This window comes from Rousettus aegyptiacus, unplaced genomic scaffold (genome assembly GCF_014176215.1).
Source record: "Rousettus aegyptiacus isolate mRouAeg1 unplaced genomic scaffold, mRouAeg1.p scaffold_m13_p_7, whole genome shotgun sequence".
NCBI classification, from domain to species: Eukaryota; Metazoa; Chordata; class Mammalia; order Chiroptera; family Pteropodidae; genus Rousettus; species Rousettus aegyptiacus.
Window position 1 is genome coordinate 66242926 of NW_023416310.1, and position 18486 is coordinate 66261411.

General features: G+C 48.0%; 1 protein-coding gene across 2 annotated transcripts in view; it reads right to left on the reverse strand.

The window, feature by feature from the left end:
- Positions 1 to 18486, reverse strand: part of MERTK (MER proto-oncogene, tyrosine kinase) — a 73559-nt gene that overhangs the window by 8979 nt on the left and 46094 nt on the right. For both annotated transcript variants that reach the window (XM_016126112.2, XM_016126113.2), the window contains exons 8-15: positions 15183 to 15334; positions 10234 to 10387; positions 8107 to 8260; positions 6324 to 6409; positions 4791 to 4886; positions 3809 to 3889; positions 1632 to 1724; positions 510 to 628 (exon numbers count right to left, since the gene is read on the reverse strand). In XM_016126112.2, the coding sequence (XP_015981598.2) occupies positions 510 to 628; positions 1632 to 1724; positions 3809 to 3889; positions 4791 to 4886; positions 6324 to 6409; positions 8107 to 8260; positions 10234 to 10387; positions 15183 to 15334 (935 nt within the window). The remainder of the gene's footprint in view (positions 1 to 509; positions 629 to 1631; positions 1725 to 3808; positions 3890 to 4790; positions 4887 to 6323; positions 6410 to 8106; positions 8261 to 10233; positions 10388 to 15182; positions 15335 to 18486) is intronic.

Sequence of the window (18486 nt, forward strand, 5' to 3'; positions counted from 1 at the left end):
ATTCTGGAAAGCAGGGTGCAGCTGAAGGAACCCACGCCCCCCCTCCCCCATGTTAAGACTCATAGTCAAGCTCCAGCAGCCAACGTGCTTCTGATTCCACAAGGAGGGGGCTCGTGACAAAGGGAGAGATGGAAAAGGATGCAGTGAATTCACACTCAGTGTCAGCAAAATAGCTCAGGGCACCTGCCCTCTGGGGATTGAGAGTTTAGAGTAAACAGCTAAAGAGAGGCCACTGAGAAGGGGGAGGCGGCTGCTCCGACAGCCCGAGGCCCTGGTCCCACTGCCATGAGGCTAGGGTGCTGGACTCTGCTGCCAGTCGCTTCCTCCCCCCACAGAATGGGAACCACCAGGCCCAGAGCATGTGTCACCCCGGACGCAGAGTGAGCACCGGACAAAGGCCAATGCTCTCATCGTCCTCCTCTGTGTCCAAGGTCAGACACTGGGCCTGTCCAGCCAGGCCTGTCACATAAGCCCTGAGGGGAGTCTGAAGGTGATGCCTGGGTCACTACCTTTGGTCCTGTGTCCAGTCGGGAGTAAAGTAAGTAGGTGTGCAGGTCCCCGTATTTCATGAAGGGTAAGACCACCATAGGCTTTGGCGTGCCCTGGGAGCCCATCTCTATGCAGACACCTGAAAGGAAGGGTGGAGTGAGTCACAAGGAGCCCCTGTGAGCAGAGAGCAGAAAAGCAGTGTGGCAGCGTTGGCCAGACTGAAAGCACGTGCTCCCGAGTGGACAGTTAAAGACAGACACTCATAACCCACACGCCGACCTCCTCCTGGGTCTGGACACACCATGTCCACTGCTCAGTGTGTCCTTTCCTTTCAGATCTGTGCCCACCTGGGCAGGAAGGCGCTCAAAAGTTAATCTACAGCAAGCATGGCTGCCCACAGACCCCTGGCGGTTCTGCAATACTAGGTTTAAGTGAGGGGTGGCGGCCACATCGCCATCCAGGGTGAACTGGTCTTCTGTGAGAGTTAAATACTGAATCGCATGAAGACGTCCACCAGAACCCAATGCTTGAAATATGAACAAGATTCAGGGGCTACCAGGTAAAATCCACACCTCTAAGTTTTAAGGGTTACACACAGGAAAAGCCCATTTATCGTGGAATTCTAGAACCAGCGCCTGTGTGTCACCTGACACCAGGCTTGGCAAGCTCTTGCAGCCCGTGGTACAGTCACAAAGCAAGATTGTTCTGTCTGCCCAAGTCAATAACCACAAATGAGTGACAGCCTCTCTTATACAAACATTAGTTTTCACTTCTCCCTGAAGCGTTAAACACACTCTGAAAGCTCCCCAAAGAATTTAGCATCTATCCAGTCACTGGATAGCGGGAAACGGTCTGCAAGATAAGTGCTTATTCGCGGGCTGCTCTTCCTCCTGTAACAGGGTCACTTACACAGCAACTGCTGGAATCTGACCTCCCTTTTTCTGTTTCATAGCTAATGGAGCTAAAAAGCCAAGTTCTGACCTTAAACTGCGTCTCGTTTTTACCATCAACCTTAGAAAACAAAGCTGTAGGGATGAGCCCTTTGGGTGAAAACCCCATGTCAATAAAGAGCTTTGGGGTTGGATCCGGCATGTGTCTCTGCTCCCAAGACCACCCTCTGGCACAGCCCCGCGTCCTGGTACCTAGAAGTCGGATGACGTTTGGGTGCCTGAAGTCTTTCATGCACGCAGCCTCGCTGAGGAACTCCTCAATCTCTCGCTGGGAAAAGCTGTCCACTGAAAGGAGAGACGAAAGACATTTGCCTGGGTAATGTCCTTTGGGATAGGGACAGGCACAAGCAAGACTGTGGTGGCAGTGCACAGATAAGTGGTCGTCAGGGGCAGGGGAAGGGGGTGGTGACCAGGTGGTGTGCAGGTGACTTTAGGGAGGTAGGACTTCTGTAGGACATGGTGACGGTGGACACATGACACATGACGGGGCACACGTGCTGCCACAGGAGTGACACCCACAGAATGTACAACACTGGGAGAACTCTGATGTGCCCATGGACCTCAGTCGATAAAGTGTCACTAGGGGTTTATCTGCCTCACGAGATGCTTGCTAACAGGGGCAGCTGTGTCGGGCAAGGGCATGGGGAACTGTACTTTCTGCCCAATTTTTCTATAAACCTAATACTGCTCTAAAAATTAAAGCATGTGAATTAAAAACAAAACAAAACACCTAATCAAATCCAACTGACCTATTGCAATCAGTTCTGATTTAAAAAAAAATAAAGAACACATGCTTCTGTGGTCAGCACACCCGGGAGTCTGGTTGCTCAATCCTGTCTGTGAGCCAGACACACTTTCATCAAGTTTCTGGAATTAAACCAGCTTGAGAGAGACATTTAAAACTCTATACTATGCTAAGTTACATAGGCAGCTGCAAGAGGACACATACCATGTGACCCCACTTCTATGGTACTTCCTTGCAGGAGGTGAATTCAGAGACAGAAGTAGAAGGGTGGGTGCTTAGGGGACAGGGAAGTCGTTTAACAGAGTGTCAGCTTTGCAAGATGAAAAATTTCGGGAGAAGGTGGTGATGGTTGCACAGCCACTTGAATGTGTTTACTGCCACGGAATTTAAAAATGGTGAGGAGGGTGGATTTTATGTCATGCGCATTTTACCACAATTGAAACTAAACAAACAGAAGTGCACGCAAAGCCAGGCATACCTCAGGGGACCTGCTTTAACAGGTCACAAGGATGGACAGACATCACACCTGGCATAGAGTCTGCCCATCCTCTGGGTTTAGTGCATACTAATCTTCATATTAAAGCAAATTTTTAAAAAGTTAAAGATAATTCTATAGACCTACAAATGTCTGCCATTTTGCTGCAAAGAAGCAGGTAGGTCGGTGGAGCAGGAGTGGGAGTCAGCCTGCAAACCCCTCCCCAAGGGACTAGCGACCAGGGAGGTGCAGGGATGGGAGGGCAGGGGGGCCACCCTTCAGCCTTTGGTGATCAGCGTAGTCAATTTCTATGCAAGTCGTTCCACAAATGTTGAAGGACAGCAGGACCCAGGCCTGGCTCCCATGACCAGGGCCCCTGAACCTCCTACTCAATGAATGGGGATGAGAGGAGGAGCCTCGCCCCAACACACTGTGAGGTCTGATAAAAGAATGGGAGTTCAGGCTCAGCGAGTGTCTAACTTCAGGGTGCTGCTGGGCTGATGGAATGGGACCAGCTGCAGTGTCCCAGGCACATGGTGAGTTGCCCTTTACTGGGAAAGGCAAGAAACACCAGCCCACATGACTGGCTGGTTATCATGGTTCCTTTTCAAAATTGAAGTGAAACTTCAGCCTCTGAATCTATAAAAAAGTCTCAAGCCATGCTTCTAACCTAATTTACGCTTTAATGCCCCATAAACACTGGATTTAAATTTTAGGAGACCAATTTTACTTTACTCCTTGATGAAAAATCATATTGAATTGATGGAGGGCTTAATGAGGAAGCAATACAAAGGATGGTACTGTACTAAGTGCCGACCTTGACCCTCTGAGAGCACTAGGAAGATGGCTGCAGGGGACGAGTCACGTGATCGTAGCCCATTTTATGAGAGGTCAGCTGGACACCTGAAGACTCGAATGGTGACAGTTGTGGGGTCACATGCTGCTACTGAATCAGCCCTGCCCAGAAATTCATGCCTTACGTGGAGTCACTAATGACACGTGAGCAAGAAAGAGAACGACACGCATGTTCTTGCTGCATGTCATTCCGACCCATCAGTGACTGGCATTGCAACACCTGACCTCCACTCTGGCCTCAGGGAGAACCAGACACTGAACCCAGAAGAATGGGTTTAACTGGTGACTACTCACACTTCATGGTCTTCACGGCCACTTTCTGCGAGGTCCCATCTTGCTGACAAAGGTCTCCTTCCATGACAGACCCAAATTCTCCTGTGAAGCAAAACGACCTCTGTGTGGACCTCTCCACTGCCCACAGACACCACGGTACCAGAGCTGCTGTTTTCATGTGGTCTGCGAGAGGCCCGTGTGTGGCAGCTGGGTGCCAGGCCACCCCACGCACACACCAGGGCACAGGCCAGACACCAGCCTCCTGTTTGTCACCAGCTTGGCAGATTTGGACTGCATGGAAAATGTTTTTGAGATTCATAAAATAGAACATGTGGTTCCATAGTGTAGTGGTTAGCACAACATGTGCTTTATACGCAGAAGGTCCAGGGTTTGCGCCCCAGTGTAGCCTCAATCTATGGTATCTATGGTCTATGGCCATGCCACCCTGAACAAGCCCAATGTCTGATCTCAGAAGCTAAGTAGGGTCAGGCCTGGTTAGTACTTGGATGGAAGACCACCTAGGAAGACCAGGTGCTATAGGCATAAATAATAATAAATAATAATAACAATAAAGAGATTTATAAAATAGAAACTCTGAATATCATTATCATTAATCCTAAGATCAATTTGACGAACTAAACATATATTTTCAGCCTTGTTCCCACTTACATAGCAAGTTGCTGGGAACACACAGTACACTTGAGAACTGGAAGAATCAATTTGAACGAAGTAGGAAACCAGCCACTGAACTGCATGCTTTTCAAGGAAGGAAGAAAATTCCTATTTTCTAGCCGACTGTGGGTGCATGTGCCCTTCATGCGCCAGATCTGCATTTCAAAAATCACTATTTACTTTTTCATTTTAAATGATGACATAGAACAATGTGAATTATCACTTAGAGTCACAAAAATGGTTATTTTATTTAATAAACACATATTTTAAAAAATGACTGTGAACTACCTACTTCCTCACCCTATATTTCGAAAGGAAGTAAACAGCTCACCTTCGCCCAGGATTTTCCCAAGGGTCAGCAGTTTCCTGTCAATCACAACGTCTTCCAGCTTCCTCTGCAGGTCTTCACTGACCCCCAAGCCGCGCACTGAACCAAGAGTGACAGGGGACATGTGAGTTGTCATTGTGCTTCCTTTCATTGGAACGTGATGAAAATTATATATAAAGCCCCATCAAACAGTTAAACATTTTTTTTCCATTTTATATCCATAGCTCTCCCCATAAAATGCCAGTAGTAAAACATTCCGTTTAATTCTACTTTGATTAAAGCGAGGAAAATGAATCCTTCAGAGCCATGTCAGCTCTGAAGGATGATCAAACTCAGAACCACATTTCTCCCCAGAAGGTGCGGCAGTGGCCAGCCATCACATTCCCGTTCGGGAGGTCCACCCTGGCTTGGTGTGGAGAATGTTCAGCAGGTCCTTTCCTAGGAGTGTTTCTTGTTTTATCCTTAAGGGCGGGAGACAAAGGTGCCATTGGCACCCTCGTTCTCCATGCCAGGGGAGGAGGTGCCAAAATGATGGGAAACCCCGAGAGCACCAGGCACTGTTCATGCATGGCATGTGGAGCCTCGATCTGACACAGAAAGTGCTGTTCCGAGTGCCTGGCGGGTGCTGGAAGGTAAGGTGTCTGTAATAGCTCAGGCATCAGTATGCAGCGCTGGCAGTAAGCGCCACCTGCGAGAGTGTAACTAGGTTGGGGAGACCTAGTCAGTGCTCCCCTGGCAAATGACTGTTTGTGCGCAGTTAGGGAATGAGCAAGGCTTTGAAAGAAAAAACTGGGTAATCAGAAAGGAAACGTAAGCTCTCAGGGAAAAATTTTTACCCAGCTGGTCCTCAAATAAAGGAAAGAAATTGGTCTAAATTGTGTGTGTGTGTGTGTGTGTGTGTGTGTGTGTGTGTTTAAGGAATGCAAGAACAAATCTCTGAAAGTAAAAACTGCTAAATGAGAAAAGGAAATTCGTAACATTCCATATCACATGAGCTTTTATTTCACAGCGACCTGTATTCCATCATTGTTATATTTGGTTGTCGTCATGGTTTTGTTTTTTGGCAACTACCCAGAAACTTGCATTTGATGTTTGCACATACTTTCAGCTCTGTTATTCAAGAACACAGTTACCTTTTATCCCTACTCTGATCCAGCAAAGCTCAAATCATCATTATTATGAAGTGTGTGAGCAAATCGTTCTGAGCTGGCTGCCAGGAAGAAACGGAACGAGCTCTGAGACTGTCAGCTGTTTTGCTGTTGCCTTCCAATCCTCAACCTGCACCCACTTCTTCTCCATCACCCCAAGTTCATTCCCCCCGGTCTCATGGCATTGGGGGTTTTTGGCCCCAGCCAACAGGGAGGCACAGGGTGGTGTCTGCCCACCCGCTTGCTGCTGGCTGAAGATGCCTCACACGCTACGAGCACCCATTCTTTGATGGCCTTGGCTTTTGTGAGAAACCTGCCAGTTCACTTTGTTTTCTCTGCTCGCACTATTTTAACTTTTGCTGAGAAAGGGAAAGGAAAGGCGACTTACGAGTGAGGTCGACGGCATGCCGACAGAAGGACCTCTTCGCTGTGTAGTTGACGACTAGTTCCAGATGCTCCCCGGGGAAAGCATTCCTGCGTGAACAGAGACAGACATCAGCACGCACCCAGACAGTGGGCGCCTGTTCTGCTGTCCTGCTCACAACCTTCTCCAGGTGCATGATCACAGTGGCCTGCCAAGTTCTATCAACAACCCTGTAGCACTTGAGAGGGTGATTGTATTAGATCTGTGGCTAGCTGGGGGGAACGACTTCACCACCAAACTGAGCCTTCCCAGCCATGAACGTGGAGTACGTTTATTTCTCCGTTTATTTATGTTTTCTCCTGTGTTGTTGGTAAAGTCTACTAAGTTTTTCCATGAAGCCTCTGAATACCTACTGGGCTTGTTCTCAGGGATGGAATAGTTTTCTCGCTGTTGCAGGTGGTATCTCATTCCGGCACTTTGCCTTTCATGTGTCTTAAAACCGGAATCAAAATATATTCACAATATATAATGTCCTAAAAAATATTACATTTCTTTCTAAAGGAAAGCAAAGAAGGAGGGTGCCGAGGGGGGGCTTTGGAAGAAGCAAACAGTACTGAATTTCCAGAGACTGGGAAGGACGGCTTTGCGGCGTGCTGTTCCCAAGTGCTAGAGCAAGCCTCCAGAGGCAAAGCAGCACCCTTTCCTCTGCATCCAGCACTCCGGAGTCCCTCTGCTGCTGGCTAGGGGGCCCAGGAGCTCAGGGCAGCCCAGAGCTGTGGCCATCACCTTGTTGGTTCTGGCTTTACTGAGCCTACATGAACGGTGCCCTCAAATAGGTCTATGCATCCTTTTGTATCAATTACTGTTTCCATAGCGGTAACCATGGATTCCCACTCAATGATAAAAGCTGCATGCTGTCACTAGTTCTTGAGGACACCATCATCTTAGACTCAGCTCCTTTGCATTACTGACTGATTCTGAAAGTTTCCATTCAGAATCATAGCACTTAGAACTAGTAACGACCTTGCAGACCATTTAGAGTGAGGGGACACAAAGGAAGCCTGGGCAAGAGAAGAGACCCATTTTGGTGACAGAATGAATGCCAGACCCAGGTTTTGGATGGATCACCACATGCTAATGGCATGGCCATGAGAGACAGCAGAGCCACCTCCAAATCACAGCCACTTCCCGTCCTTATCAACAACTTGCCTGTTTTATGAAAGACCTCCTCCACCCTGCGAGTGACAAACGGGACTTTGTGGAAGTCCAAACCCACTGCCCAGGCACTGGAGTAGAACACCATTCCAAAAATAACAATTACACACACAGCTTCTTTTCTTGGGTCATTTTAACGTGGCTTCTCATTTTTCTTAATATTTGATTACTTTTTGGTTATAAAAGTCGCATGTATAATAAGATAAAGCCTCTGCTTTTAAATTTGAATATGAAAATATAAAGTTTTTCTTCATTAGAAAATAATGATTGTTATAAAAAATCTGTAAAATACAGGAAAAGAGGAAAACTCAGAATCACCCATGATGCCACCCATAATCGCTAAGGCTTTGGTGAACTTCCTCCTAGCATTTTTTAAAATTAATTAATCAATTAATCAATTAATAATTAGAATAATTTTAAAGGCTTCTAATAAAAACCCTCTCTGTGAATGAGCGCCGCTCCAGGCTGGATATCCCGGGGTACCCATAAGACTGGGCACCCAGCTAGGATACAGGATGCTGGCCTGGCATCATCCACTGGTGTAATGACCACATCGATACCACAGCAGAATATCTTTAACTGGGACACTTACCCAAACCTTGTCTCCTGGACCCTCTTTCTGATGGCCAGAGAAACATAGAAAACCAGTCCAATCAGGACAAATCCGCAGAAGCAGCCAAGGACGATGAGCACGGGGTCTGCACTGCCAGGTGCTGGGGTTGATGAGGGGGCGTAATCTACCCAGCCTGGAGAGAGACCAACGGAAGTCACTCAGAGCATCCTCATGGGGTCCGAAACCCCTAGGAAGCACCGGCCTGTAACAGGAAGAAAGGCAGTCAGAGGCTTTAGAACCAGGTCCTTTTCCATCCCGCAGTCTGCAGGGGTGGGATTCCTGGATGACACTGCCCAAGCTGGGGCTGGGAGGAGGGTGTCAGGAGCCAGTGGGCAAACTCCCTTCATGTCAGCTACACAGGCATAAGGAGGTGACAAATGGCAAAACAAACATTTATCTGGGATGCTGCAGTTGAAACCACAGTGAGAATGAAAACATTTTATTTCTTTGTAAATGCTTTTCAAGAGCAGTGTGGACAGGGCTGGCCTGCTTCCCGTCCTAGCACGTGTGACATGGACAGCAGCTACTGTCTATGCCTGCGAACTGTCACAGCCCAGTCTGAGTCTCGATCGGCTCCCAACATCTTACCCTTTGTGATCTCATCCTCCGGGAGGTCCTTCATGTGCAGAGTTTTGCCATCGTCCATCGGTGTGACCATTTCCGTCAGGTGGCTAAGTTCACCTTCTCTGAGCCCCTAGCTGTTTTTCCCATGACACACTCTACTCAAACCCACTTCAAACTCCCACGTTTCCTTTCTTCCCTTGTTTGCTGGTCCCCTCTTTCAAGTACTCACTTTCATAAAATGTCATGGGGGTTTGTTGCTGGGAGACAAGGTGGTGACAAGATGACATGCCTTAGATGTGAGTGTGAAGAATAATAAAAGTGTGGTGACCAGCCACACCACAATAGCCATGGTCACGATGCGCCCTTGTTATCTGCATAGACTTGGGGACCGCAGAGCTGGTGTGAAGTGTGTGTTTGTGTGTATGATTACTCATAGCTAATATGTGAAGGTCATTCACAATTGAGTCACCTTGTTAGGGAGCGTGTTACTGAACCCAATGTCGGTGACCGACACGTGGCATGTTGGAGCCCTGCAGAGCGAGGACTGCCGGTACAGCAGAGCTTTCTATAGTTTCTACAGGAGAGCTTGTCACGTGTGGGGATGGAAGCTGTTGCCCTAAAGTCCGAATTTTTAACCTATGCCTTTGGAATTAGAGTATTATTGTATTTGGATTTCTACCACGCAGACAAGCCTTGTGTCCCCATCACCAGTTACTCGCGGTCGCCAGGCACAGAGCCTTGGGGCTGCGGGGACTGTAATATGGCTGCAGTTGTGCACTGAAGAGGGTGCGCATTTGAGGGTCCCTGGAGGAGCCAAACGGGAATTCAGTGCTCTGCTCGCCAGCCCTGTCTACCCACAAAGGCATGTCTGCAAGGACATGTACATGCACGCACAGTTTACGCCCCCAGCAATGCCCATGCGTGGCACTGATGACAGCAGTTTAACATCAAACAACCCAGGGTGGGGCAGAACCAGAACCAAGGTGGCCCCCCAGGACTACGGAAGCAAGCACCGTGTCTGGGTCACTAGGGTGGCACTGTGTCCAAAAACACCCCAACGACCTGCAGAAGCCAGAGTGCAGGGCTGGGCACATAGCTCAGGGAGCCCAGGGCTGACTGGGGACAGCTTCTCGGAACATTGCAAGTTCTAAGCTGACCAACCATGAAGCATGCTGTCTGAGGCCACGACAGGCAGTAATGCGGCATGCACACAGATTGAGACGGCAAAATGCACACTAGCAGGTGAATGAGCAGTGAGGCTGCAGAGTGCTCGGTGAGCCATGCCGCACCACCCCCACACATCACTCAAGCACACCCTGCAGGCCTCACCCAACTTGGTCCCAAGTGGGTTCCCCAGTAAGGCAGCTTCATTCAACATGGCACCAGCGGAGGACACCAGTGTTGGCCAAGCATGTCACCTGTTGACCTCGACCACTGCAAACACACTTTTCAGCCTTAAAAAAGCCACCCAGCTCACAGGCACTCTAGGATGGTCAGCGCTGCCTGGCGGATGTGCTGTCAACCATGGAAGCCCACTCTTACCAGCTATAGGGATGAAGACTTTCACTGGGGCGCTTAAAGGCCCAACTCCGCCGCTGGTGATGGCAGCAACCCTCACTGTGCAGGTGGCATTGCGGACTTGGACAGGGAGCTCAGCACGGCTGCCATGCTGGCCGACATCCTCAGATAGCTCTTTCTGGGGATGGAGAAGATAGGATAGGATATGAAACATCAACGTACCTGGGGCACATTGCCTGCTCAGCCTCAGTGCCTCCCAAGGGACGTCATCCCTCCCCTGTCACAGGGGCAGCAACTGAGTTTCCACAGTGTCCCCTCCTCCCTCTGGCCACAGCCAGAGGAACCAAAGGCAGGGATGCAAGATGGGTTGGCAGCAGCCATGAGGGCACAGCACCTAGAGTGCCACTGAAGATGATGCCTCGAGACCCCTTAGAGTTGGAAAAGACACTACCCAGGAGCCTCCTGCATCCGCCACTGACCTGGCCAGCACGGTGGGCGCCTGCTCCTTTGATGGGACAGCCTCTAAGATTGCCAATAGGACAGCGACGCTGCTGTTTTCAACTCTAGTGTGACAAAGGCACAACCTGCCCAATTTTCAGAAATCTGGTTTTACTTTTACTTTGTTTTAAAGCCACTGCCATGTAACATGAGCAGTGAAAACATAGGGGGAAACTGATGGTTGAAAAAAGAACTAGGACTGAAGTCTTGTCCAACATGTGGGCCTCTGGTAGCAGTGTTCTCTGTGGGAGGGCCAGTTGTGAGTCTGGCGCCAGCTTCTCAGTGGGAGCTGAGGGGTGACCACATATGTTTTTATCTCTGAGTTATGGAGAGCTGAGCTCACATCTGTGTGCAGATGGCCACTATACACAGAGAGAGGACTGTCACATCACATGGGCACGGATGTCACTGGTCGCTGATGAACAGCAGGGGCCTGGTTTTAGGGTAACTTTCTCCCCTGGCCATTCGGTCTCATGCTGATCACTGCTAACCATGGTGCAGGGTGGAGCCAGCCGGCCCTTAGGGAGAGGGCAGTTCCCTCACTCGTGACCAAGGGGACAGCTGGGTCAGCCACCCAGGGTCTGTTTCTAAATCTGACAGGCAATGACCATCATGACCAAGAAATGCCTACAGACAAGGGATGAAAAGGGAGAATATGGCCTTAAAATTTTGGGGGGTTTCTGTCCCATTGGACTCTGTTGTCACAAAGAGACCTAGCCTACTTTTTTTTATATTTGTTAATTAAGTAAACGATTCAATAATTAACAATTTTTGGTACATTCAGGCAATATCTGTTTTAGAAATAGAGCATTTTGGTTTTGGTGAATCCAATTTTCTCAGTTAAAATACACTTGGCATGTAGCACTATACAGATTTAAGGCTCACAACGTGTCGATGTAGCACATTCGTGTATCATGGTGTGATGGCTACTGCACGTACCGGATACCTCCACCATGTTATACAGTTATTGTGTCTTTTCAACAGCTGGAAAATGAAGATTAGTCCCTTGGCAGATATGATGGCTATGACACATCGCTGTCTAGGTGCACTGCGCCATGAGCAAGATCTGTAGGGCTCAGTTACACCTCGTTGTGAGCTTGTACCCAACCCAGCTTAGATTATGAGTTAGTGGGCCATTTTCTAATTTGGGGGGGATAGAAAATCACCCACTAAGCAACTCTCTGGTCCACGCCCCAGTCCTGCAGCCCTGCCGTGAGCCAGGTGGGCGGCTGAGGAACGACACACGCACCTCACACCTCCCCACCAGCAGCGCACGTGACTCCATGCCTGGCCAGGGTCTGCTTCTGGCTCTGTACCTTTTGGTGACAAAGACTCAAATGCATTTATGTGGAAATTTAATGACAGGAAATGCATGATTGTGGAAGAACAAATTCCCAGAAGACGAACCCTCACAAAAACAGAATTAACTGCTTAGAAATAAACATGAAGGTCATTCACAACACCTATTGGTTTAGGGCTTCTGGCTTGCTGGGACAACCCAGAGGAATCGCTTCTCGGTTCCACCTCTTGCTCCCTAGGTGAGTACAGTGCTAATCCATGTAAAGGGCTGGGGGCAGCACTGGCCTGAATCAAACGTCACCTGACTGTACTGATGGCCACATGACAGCTGAGACCTGAGGTATGGAGGCACTGCTTCCTGGTAACACTTTTTGGAAATATATAAGGAATTATCTCACTTTAGGGGTTGAATTATAATAAGTGTTGCAGTAGTGGTTAGAAAGATACATGATAGATATTTTAGTGGAGGTTTAACAATTCTTAAGAATATTCTTAAACGGCAACCTTCAATGCAGTTTAGGGAAGATCACGATTTTCAAAACTGGGATAATTTATCCATTCGATTTTGAGGCCAGGTGTGTAAAGAGAGGCATGACTATACCCATATTCTCAAATATTATTTTAATTTTGATTTTGAAAGCTGGCAGAGGAACCCGTTCAAACCAGACATGTGGGGGAGCCGCCCTGTGTGTTTGATCCCCCTGGATGTCAGCACGTCATGGAAAGTAAAGCGGGCTACTGAGTCCTCTGTTATCACAAGACCGTCCTGATGCACAAAGTATAGCATGATTTCAATGCAAATGACCTCTTGCTCAGATGACCCAGCATCTCCAAGGTGGAAATGGCTGGAAGGGTCACAGCCCTAACTGTGGAAGCACTGCTCTCGCTGCACAGGGGACCATCTGGACAAAGGTGACAAGAATGTACAGCCCAGCTGAGTGTTGTTGGCAGTTACTGCTCCAGGATCCCTGCTGCCTCACTCTCGGGGCTTTCACCACTCCTGCCTTTCAGCTCAAGGCCCGTCTGAAGAAGGGGCTCTCACCTACACCAGAAAAGGACAGAGGGTGGCCTGCAGGGTGTCGGCTGACCATTACTGTCCAGGGACAACCAGAGAGACACAGAATTCCCACTGAATGTGACATAACTGGCCTTCGTGGACCATCCTAAGAACTCGGTGCTATGAAAAGAAACTTTTCTTTGAGATTCGATTCCCCTGACCTAGCCAGGGTGCAAATGCAGTTAGTCCAGGGGACCCACGCAATGCCTGGATATGAAAGACTAGGAAATGGGGGCCCTCCCTGTGGCTGTATGTCTCCTTGTTGCAGGGCCCGACCGGCACGAGTAACCGCTGCCGTGATTCACTGTGAGTGCGAGGCCACGGGCTGCTGAGGCCTCTTCTTTCTCCGTCCCATCAGTCTGCTTCCTGCCAGGTAAACGGAGGCAAGAAAAGGGAAAGACTGAACCCCAATTGTCCTACTGGAAAACAGTGGTTTTGGTGAAAGCTGGATGGTGTGGGGTTGAAAATGATGGAAACGAAGCTTGGACGTTCACTAGCAGGTGCCGCCGTTCCCCGTCCCTCTGTCTCACCAAGAGGCTGTTACTTTCATATGACGCCTGCCTGGACCAATGCCATGAGGGCGTCAAAATCCAATCTATCTCCAGGGTTAGATGCATTGGGAACATGAAACACAAAAGAAGCGTGTTCTTCACGGCGCTGGTAGGTAGACAGTCCTGATGGTAAAACCAGGCATCACCCTGCCACAAAGATGTCAGCATTGCCTGTCCCAAGTGGGAAGGGGCCTGTCGGGAGCTGCTCCCCACAGTCAGGCATCATCACCCAGCTGCATCCCCTGCTCCTGTCCTGGACCAGCTAATTTTTAGACCTCACAGCAGTAGGAACAGGGTCCTGCCGGGCGTGATGGGAGTCACATCTAAAACGTCATGCTCTTTGGAAGAGCACTGGCTGTACAAGAGGGGCAGCTAGATTTCACACGGACCCCTCCACTTCTTGTTGGCTGTTGTGCTGTGCACAATATTACACTCTGGTGAAAAGAGAGCAGGTGTGAAGGTTACTTTTACTGGTGAACTCAACTTTCTTACTTGTAAAAGGGTAACAGTTGCATCGGCCATCTTCATCAGCATATAAGTCTCAGGTCGTATCCTGGGCTGAAGACTCTCCTGGGCTCCCAGGCCATCTACCAACTCTGACACCTCGGCCAGTGTCACATGGCCACAAGTCTGTGGCCCGGCTCCCTCATGCCACACCCCTCCAATCAGTCGTGTTCCTGACCTTCAACGAGTCATGACCCCCACAGCTGCCACGTCAGGCCTCTTCTCGTCTTATCTTTTGCCACCTTCACCTGTCAAAATTACCCCAAGACCAGATCAAGTAGCACCTTCGCTGGAGAGGAAGTCAGTCGGGCCCCGAGCACCCTCCACAGTCTTGCTGAGCAGGCCACACTGCACAGCCCAAGCAGCCCGGGACTGCCAGGGAAGCAGTGAAGTTGGTCAGGATGGCAGCAGCAAGACAGCCATGTAGCTGCACAGAATGCGGCCATGTGCTTCTTGCCACTCAAGGTGCCGGCTCTTCCCCAAGGATGCTCGGCCTGAGGACAGGGAATCGGCACCACCAGGCCGATGCTCCTGCTGTGTGCTGTGCCATGTGTGACAAGTGCCTTGCTCAGGTCCACTGAGCCTCGTGTCTAATTTCAGCTCCTGTGGAGACCTGTGAAGGTGGCCACTGCTCACTGAGCCCTCTTGTCACCCCTCGCCAGTCTCCACATGGCTGGGCACTTTCCTGAAAGTCTTGCTCAGAAAAGTGTCCTCTGGAATCTCCAAGAGGCCATGACTTACCAGCCTGCTAAGCCTTGCAGCCCCGCCCTTCACAGTATCTTCCTGCAAGAGCCCAAGTTCTCCGGACATAAGAATTGGGTGACAATAGAGGTGCATCCCACACATGGGTACAGCATCAATCAATGAACGGCTGGTTGAGGCCCCAGTGAGTCCTCAGACCTTTACAACCACTTGGTTGCCTCTAATTCTTATGACACTCCGTTTCCCACAGAAAGGTACCTAAGCCAGTAATGCCTGGTCTCCTGGTAATAGACCAAACACCTCTGAAACAGCAGAAACCAGCTCAGATTCAACCCCCCATGTGCGCAGGCGCGGGGACTTACAGAAATGTGGGTGCTCTGCCACACATGAGAGAGCCGGTAGCCCACCAGGGTCCCCTCCTGCCGCTCGATCGGGGGTGGGACCCACTGGACTTCCACCTTGTCACCAGATTCATTCAGGAGCACAGTGACATTCAAGGGAGCTGCCGACGGGGCTGAAAAGATAAAGGAGAGAAGGGTGAGGGGGAGCCAAGAAAAGCACCAAGACCCCATCTTCCTGCTTTCCGGATGTCCTGTGAAAAGCCCTCCACCAGGAGCAAAGTGCCCAGCGGATTTTCATCCTCCTTGCAGTGAACCGCCAAGACAGTACATGAATTTTAAAAAACCGGCGCTTTCCAATAAAAGGACAAGAAGAAGTGGCGAGGAGGCTGGTGGTAGTGCTCAGGGCCTCTTCTGGGAGGCAGCATGGACATACTGGTAGGGCTCTCGGGCAGGTGGCCCAGCAGACTGACTGGAGGCCAGGCCATGTCACGCGAGATGTGCAAGCAAAGACTTCCACACAGCGCAGAAGGATGTTGAGAGGCAAGCGCCAGTGGTTTGGACAGAGCCCATCGGCCGACACACAAGTTTATATTTATGTGTAAGACAGTTACTGTCGAAGATCAGAGGGACAAATGGCAATTCCTGGGCCAGACGTCTAAATGTTGCCTTCCACTCTGGTTTCCATCCTCTGGTTTACAGGAAATTCTGCTTCGGTCACATACCGCTTTATGTTTGAATGTCCGTTATCTCTCACAAGGACACGGGAATGACAAAAGTCAAAGCATTTTGGGGAAAAAAGCATGTAAGTACATATATATGTACAAAGTAATTTTGGAAATAGGACAGCGTCATTGCCACATTGTTTTTTGGGAAGGAAGAACTTGACTCTACCTATTAAAACTGAAAAAACTGTGCCCTTTGACCAAGTATTTTATTTCCAGTAATTTAATCTAGAAAAATTCTGTGGGTGGCATTACCATCACTGAAACATAACAGTGACAAAAAAGAATATGTGTAAACCTCAGTCGATAATTGTGATATAATAAATTTTGATCTGTTTTCCAATGGAATACTTACTATTGGTACCGGAAAAATTAGGTGGATCGTGTGTATTGAAAATGAAAAAATGTCTAATAGAGGGAAAGATCAAATTGCTAAAAAAAAATGTGTCAATGATCCATTTTAGAAATAAAAAAGCATTTCATATATAGATATATATAGAAAGAATAAAGATAATTGGAATAACATATACTAAACCATTGCCCACAGTTGTATTTAGGGGAGATTAAATGATATATTTCTGATATGCCTAAAAGGAAAACAGGAAGGAATCATAATTCCCTTCAGCTCTGCTGATTCCAGGAGTGGTTAGATGAATTTCAGCTGACGATGTGCTGTACAGCTAAGGCCGTGCCTATGAAATGAATCACATACTTTCTAGTTGGTTGTAGAATTTATGGACAAACGTGGCTGTCTCAACATGTTGTGACGTCTCCTTCCTCCTAAGACACCCCTCCAATGACAGGGAGGAATTTAAAACAGTGTAAACTCATAAGGAAGAGGGCTCAACAGTGGAAAAGAAATTTCAGCATAAATTTGAAAGCTGAAAAAGAGATGAGAAAGATATAATTAATGCAGCAAGCCGATTCTCCCTCAACGAACTTGGAGAGGCTCAGACTCCGTGGGCCCTGGCACAAAACCTGGAAGATTGAACACTGGGTCAGGGAATAATTAGACCCCGAGATTCCTCTCACCTATTCCCACACACCTGGCAGGTACTTCCTCAAATTCCCACAGGAGACAGGATACTTTATTCTCTGAACTAAAAAGCCTCTAGGTTCAGGGAACCAGCAGAACAGAGGCACAATGAGAGGACAGTCTGACAAGTGGAGAAATAAATGAAAGTTTGTGTCCTGAATGAGGACTCTGCCTCACCTGTCCTTGTCACCTGGCTCCTAAAACATTGGCAGCCATGTCTCTATTCCTGAGGTAGCAGACAGGAGACTTACTTTCTAGAGGAAGTTAGGTCCCTGAGGAAAGAAAACCAATATTGACACTTTAGGGTATCCAAACCAAAACACATAGGTCATCGTCCAGTCACCTGACAGTGCTATCTACAAGGCCCACCCACGCTCACAGAGCATCTTATCAAATTGCTAGGTCTGCACTCCTCAGTAGGAACAAACAGTGAAAGATCAGCCGAGGTCGGGCAGCCTCCTCATGAATGTCTGGTACCAAACTGATAATTAACGAGCTCAAAGGTAAGCAAATGTTTTCATACTTGAGAACAGAAAAAGATTGTTGCTAAAATAGAAAACTTAAAATTTGCAATATGAGAAGAAAAATAAAATATTCAATAGAAGAATTAGGAGATAAATCAAGTAAACCTCCCAAAAAAGTAAAATAAAAATGAAAGAGATCAATCTGAGAAAAGAAAATCGAGGAAACAATTGAAGAGTCCCAAGAACTGTCTAATACAATTTCTGGAAAGAAAAATAAAAGAAAATTTTCAAAGAAAAAAATGTATATGAAGAAGTCTCAAAACCAAAGCACTTGTATTTCTAGATCAAAAGGGCCACGGAATGCCTGTGATGATGACTAAAACAAATCCCACATCATAGCTTATCACAGAACCACAATTAACTAACGAGAAAAGGTGTTATTAAACACTGAAATGAAGTAACAGTTCATCTAGAAAACTCAAGTATCAGACTTCATCGTAGCAACCCATGAAGCTAAAAAAACAATGTAAAAAATACTTTTAAAATTTTTTTGGGAAAATAATGTCCAACGAAAAGTTTTGTATTAGAAAAAAATTGATCAATCCAGTATGACAGAAAGACATGCAAGTTCCAAGAGTTTTTATTTTTTATACATGCTCTCCTTGAGCTAATTGAGAATGTGCCCCATGAAAATGAGGGAATACATCGAGAAAAATAAGTGCCAAGAGAAGGAGGTGGAGTCAGTGGGATGATTCTGGAGGGAGACAGGGAAAGAACCACACGAATGAATTAAAGACAACAATGCCTGGGCCTCCCTCGGGGCTGTGGACAGGCTATTCTCAGCAATCAGACTGGAAAACCTAATGATTCAAGCAGCACTGGGCAGAGCATAACAGTCTTGTCTCAATGGCAGGTAATAATTGACGCTAGGCTGAGCACTGTTCTGGTCCTGCCTCACAAAGCTTTAAAAGCAAGATCCAAAAGGATCAAACTTTAAAAGCAAGATCCAAAAGGATCAGTTGGTTAACGGTGTCCCAACATGAAGCCCAATACTTACAAAAATATAAAAATACCTAGAATTCCACAGGGTTAAATTTACAATG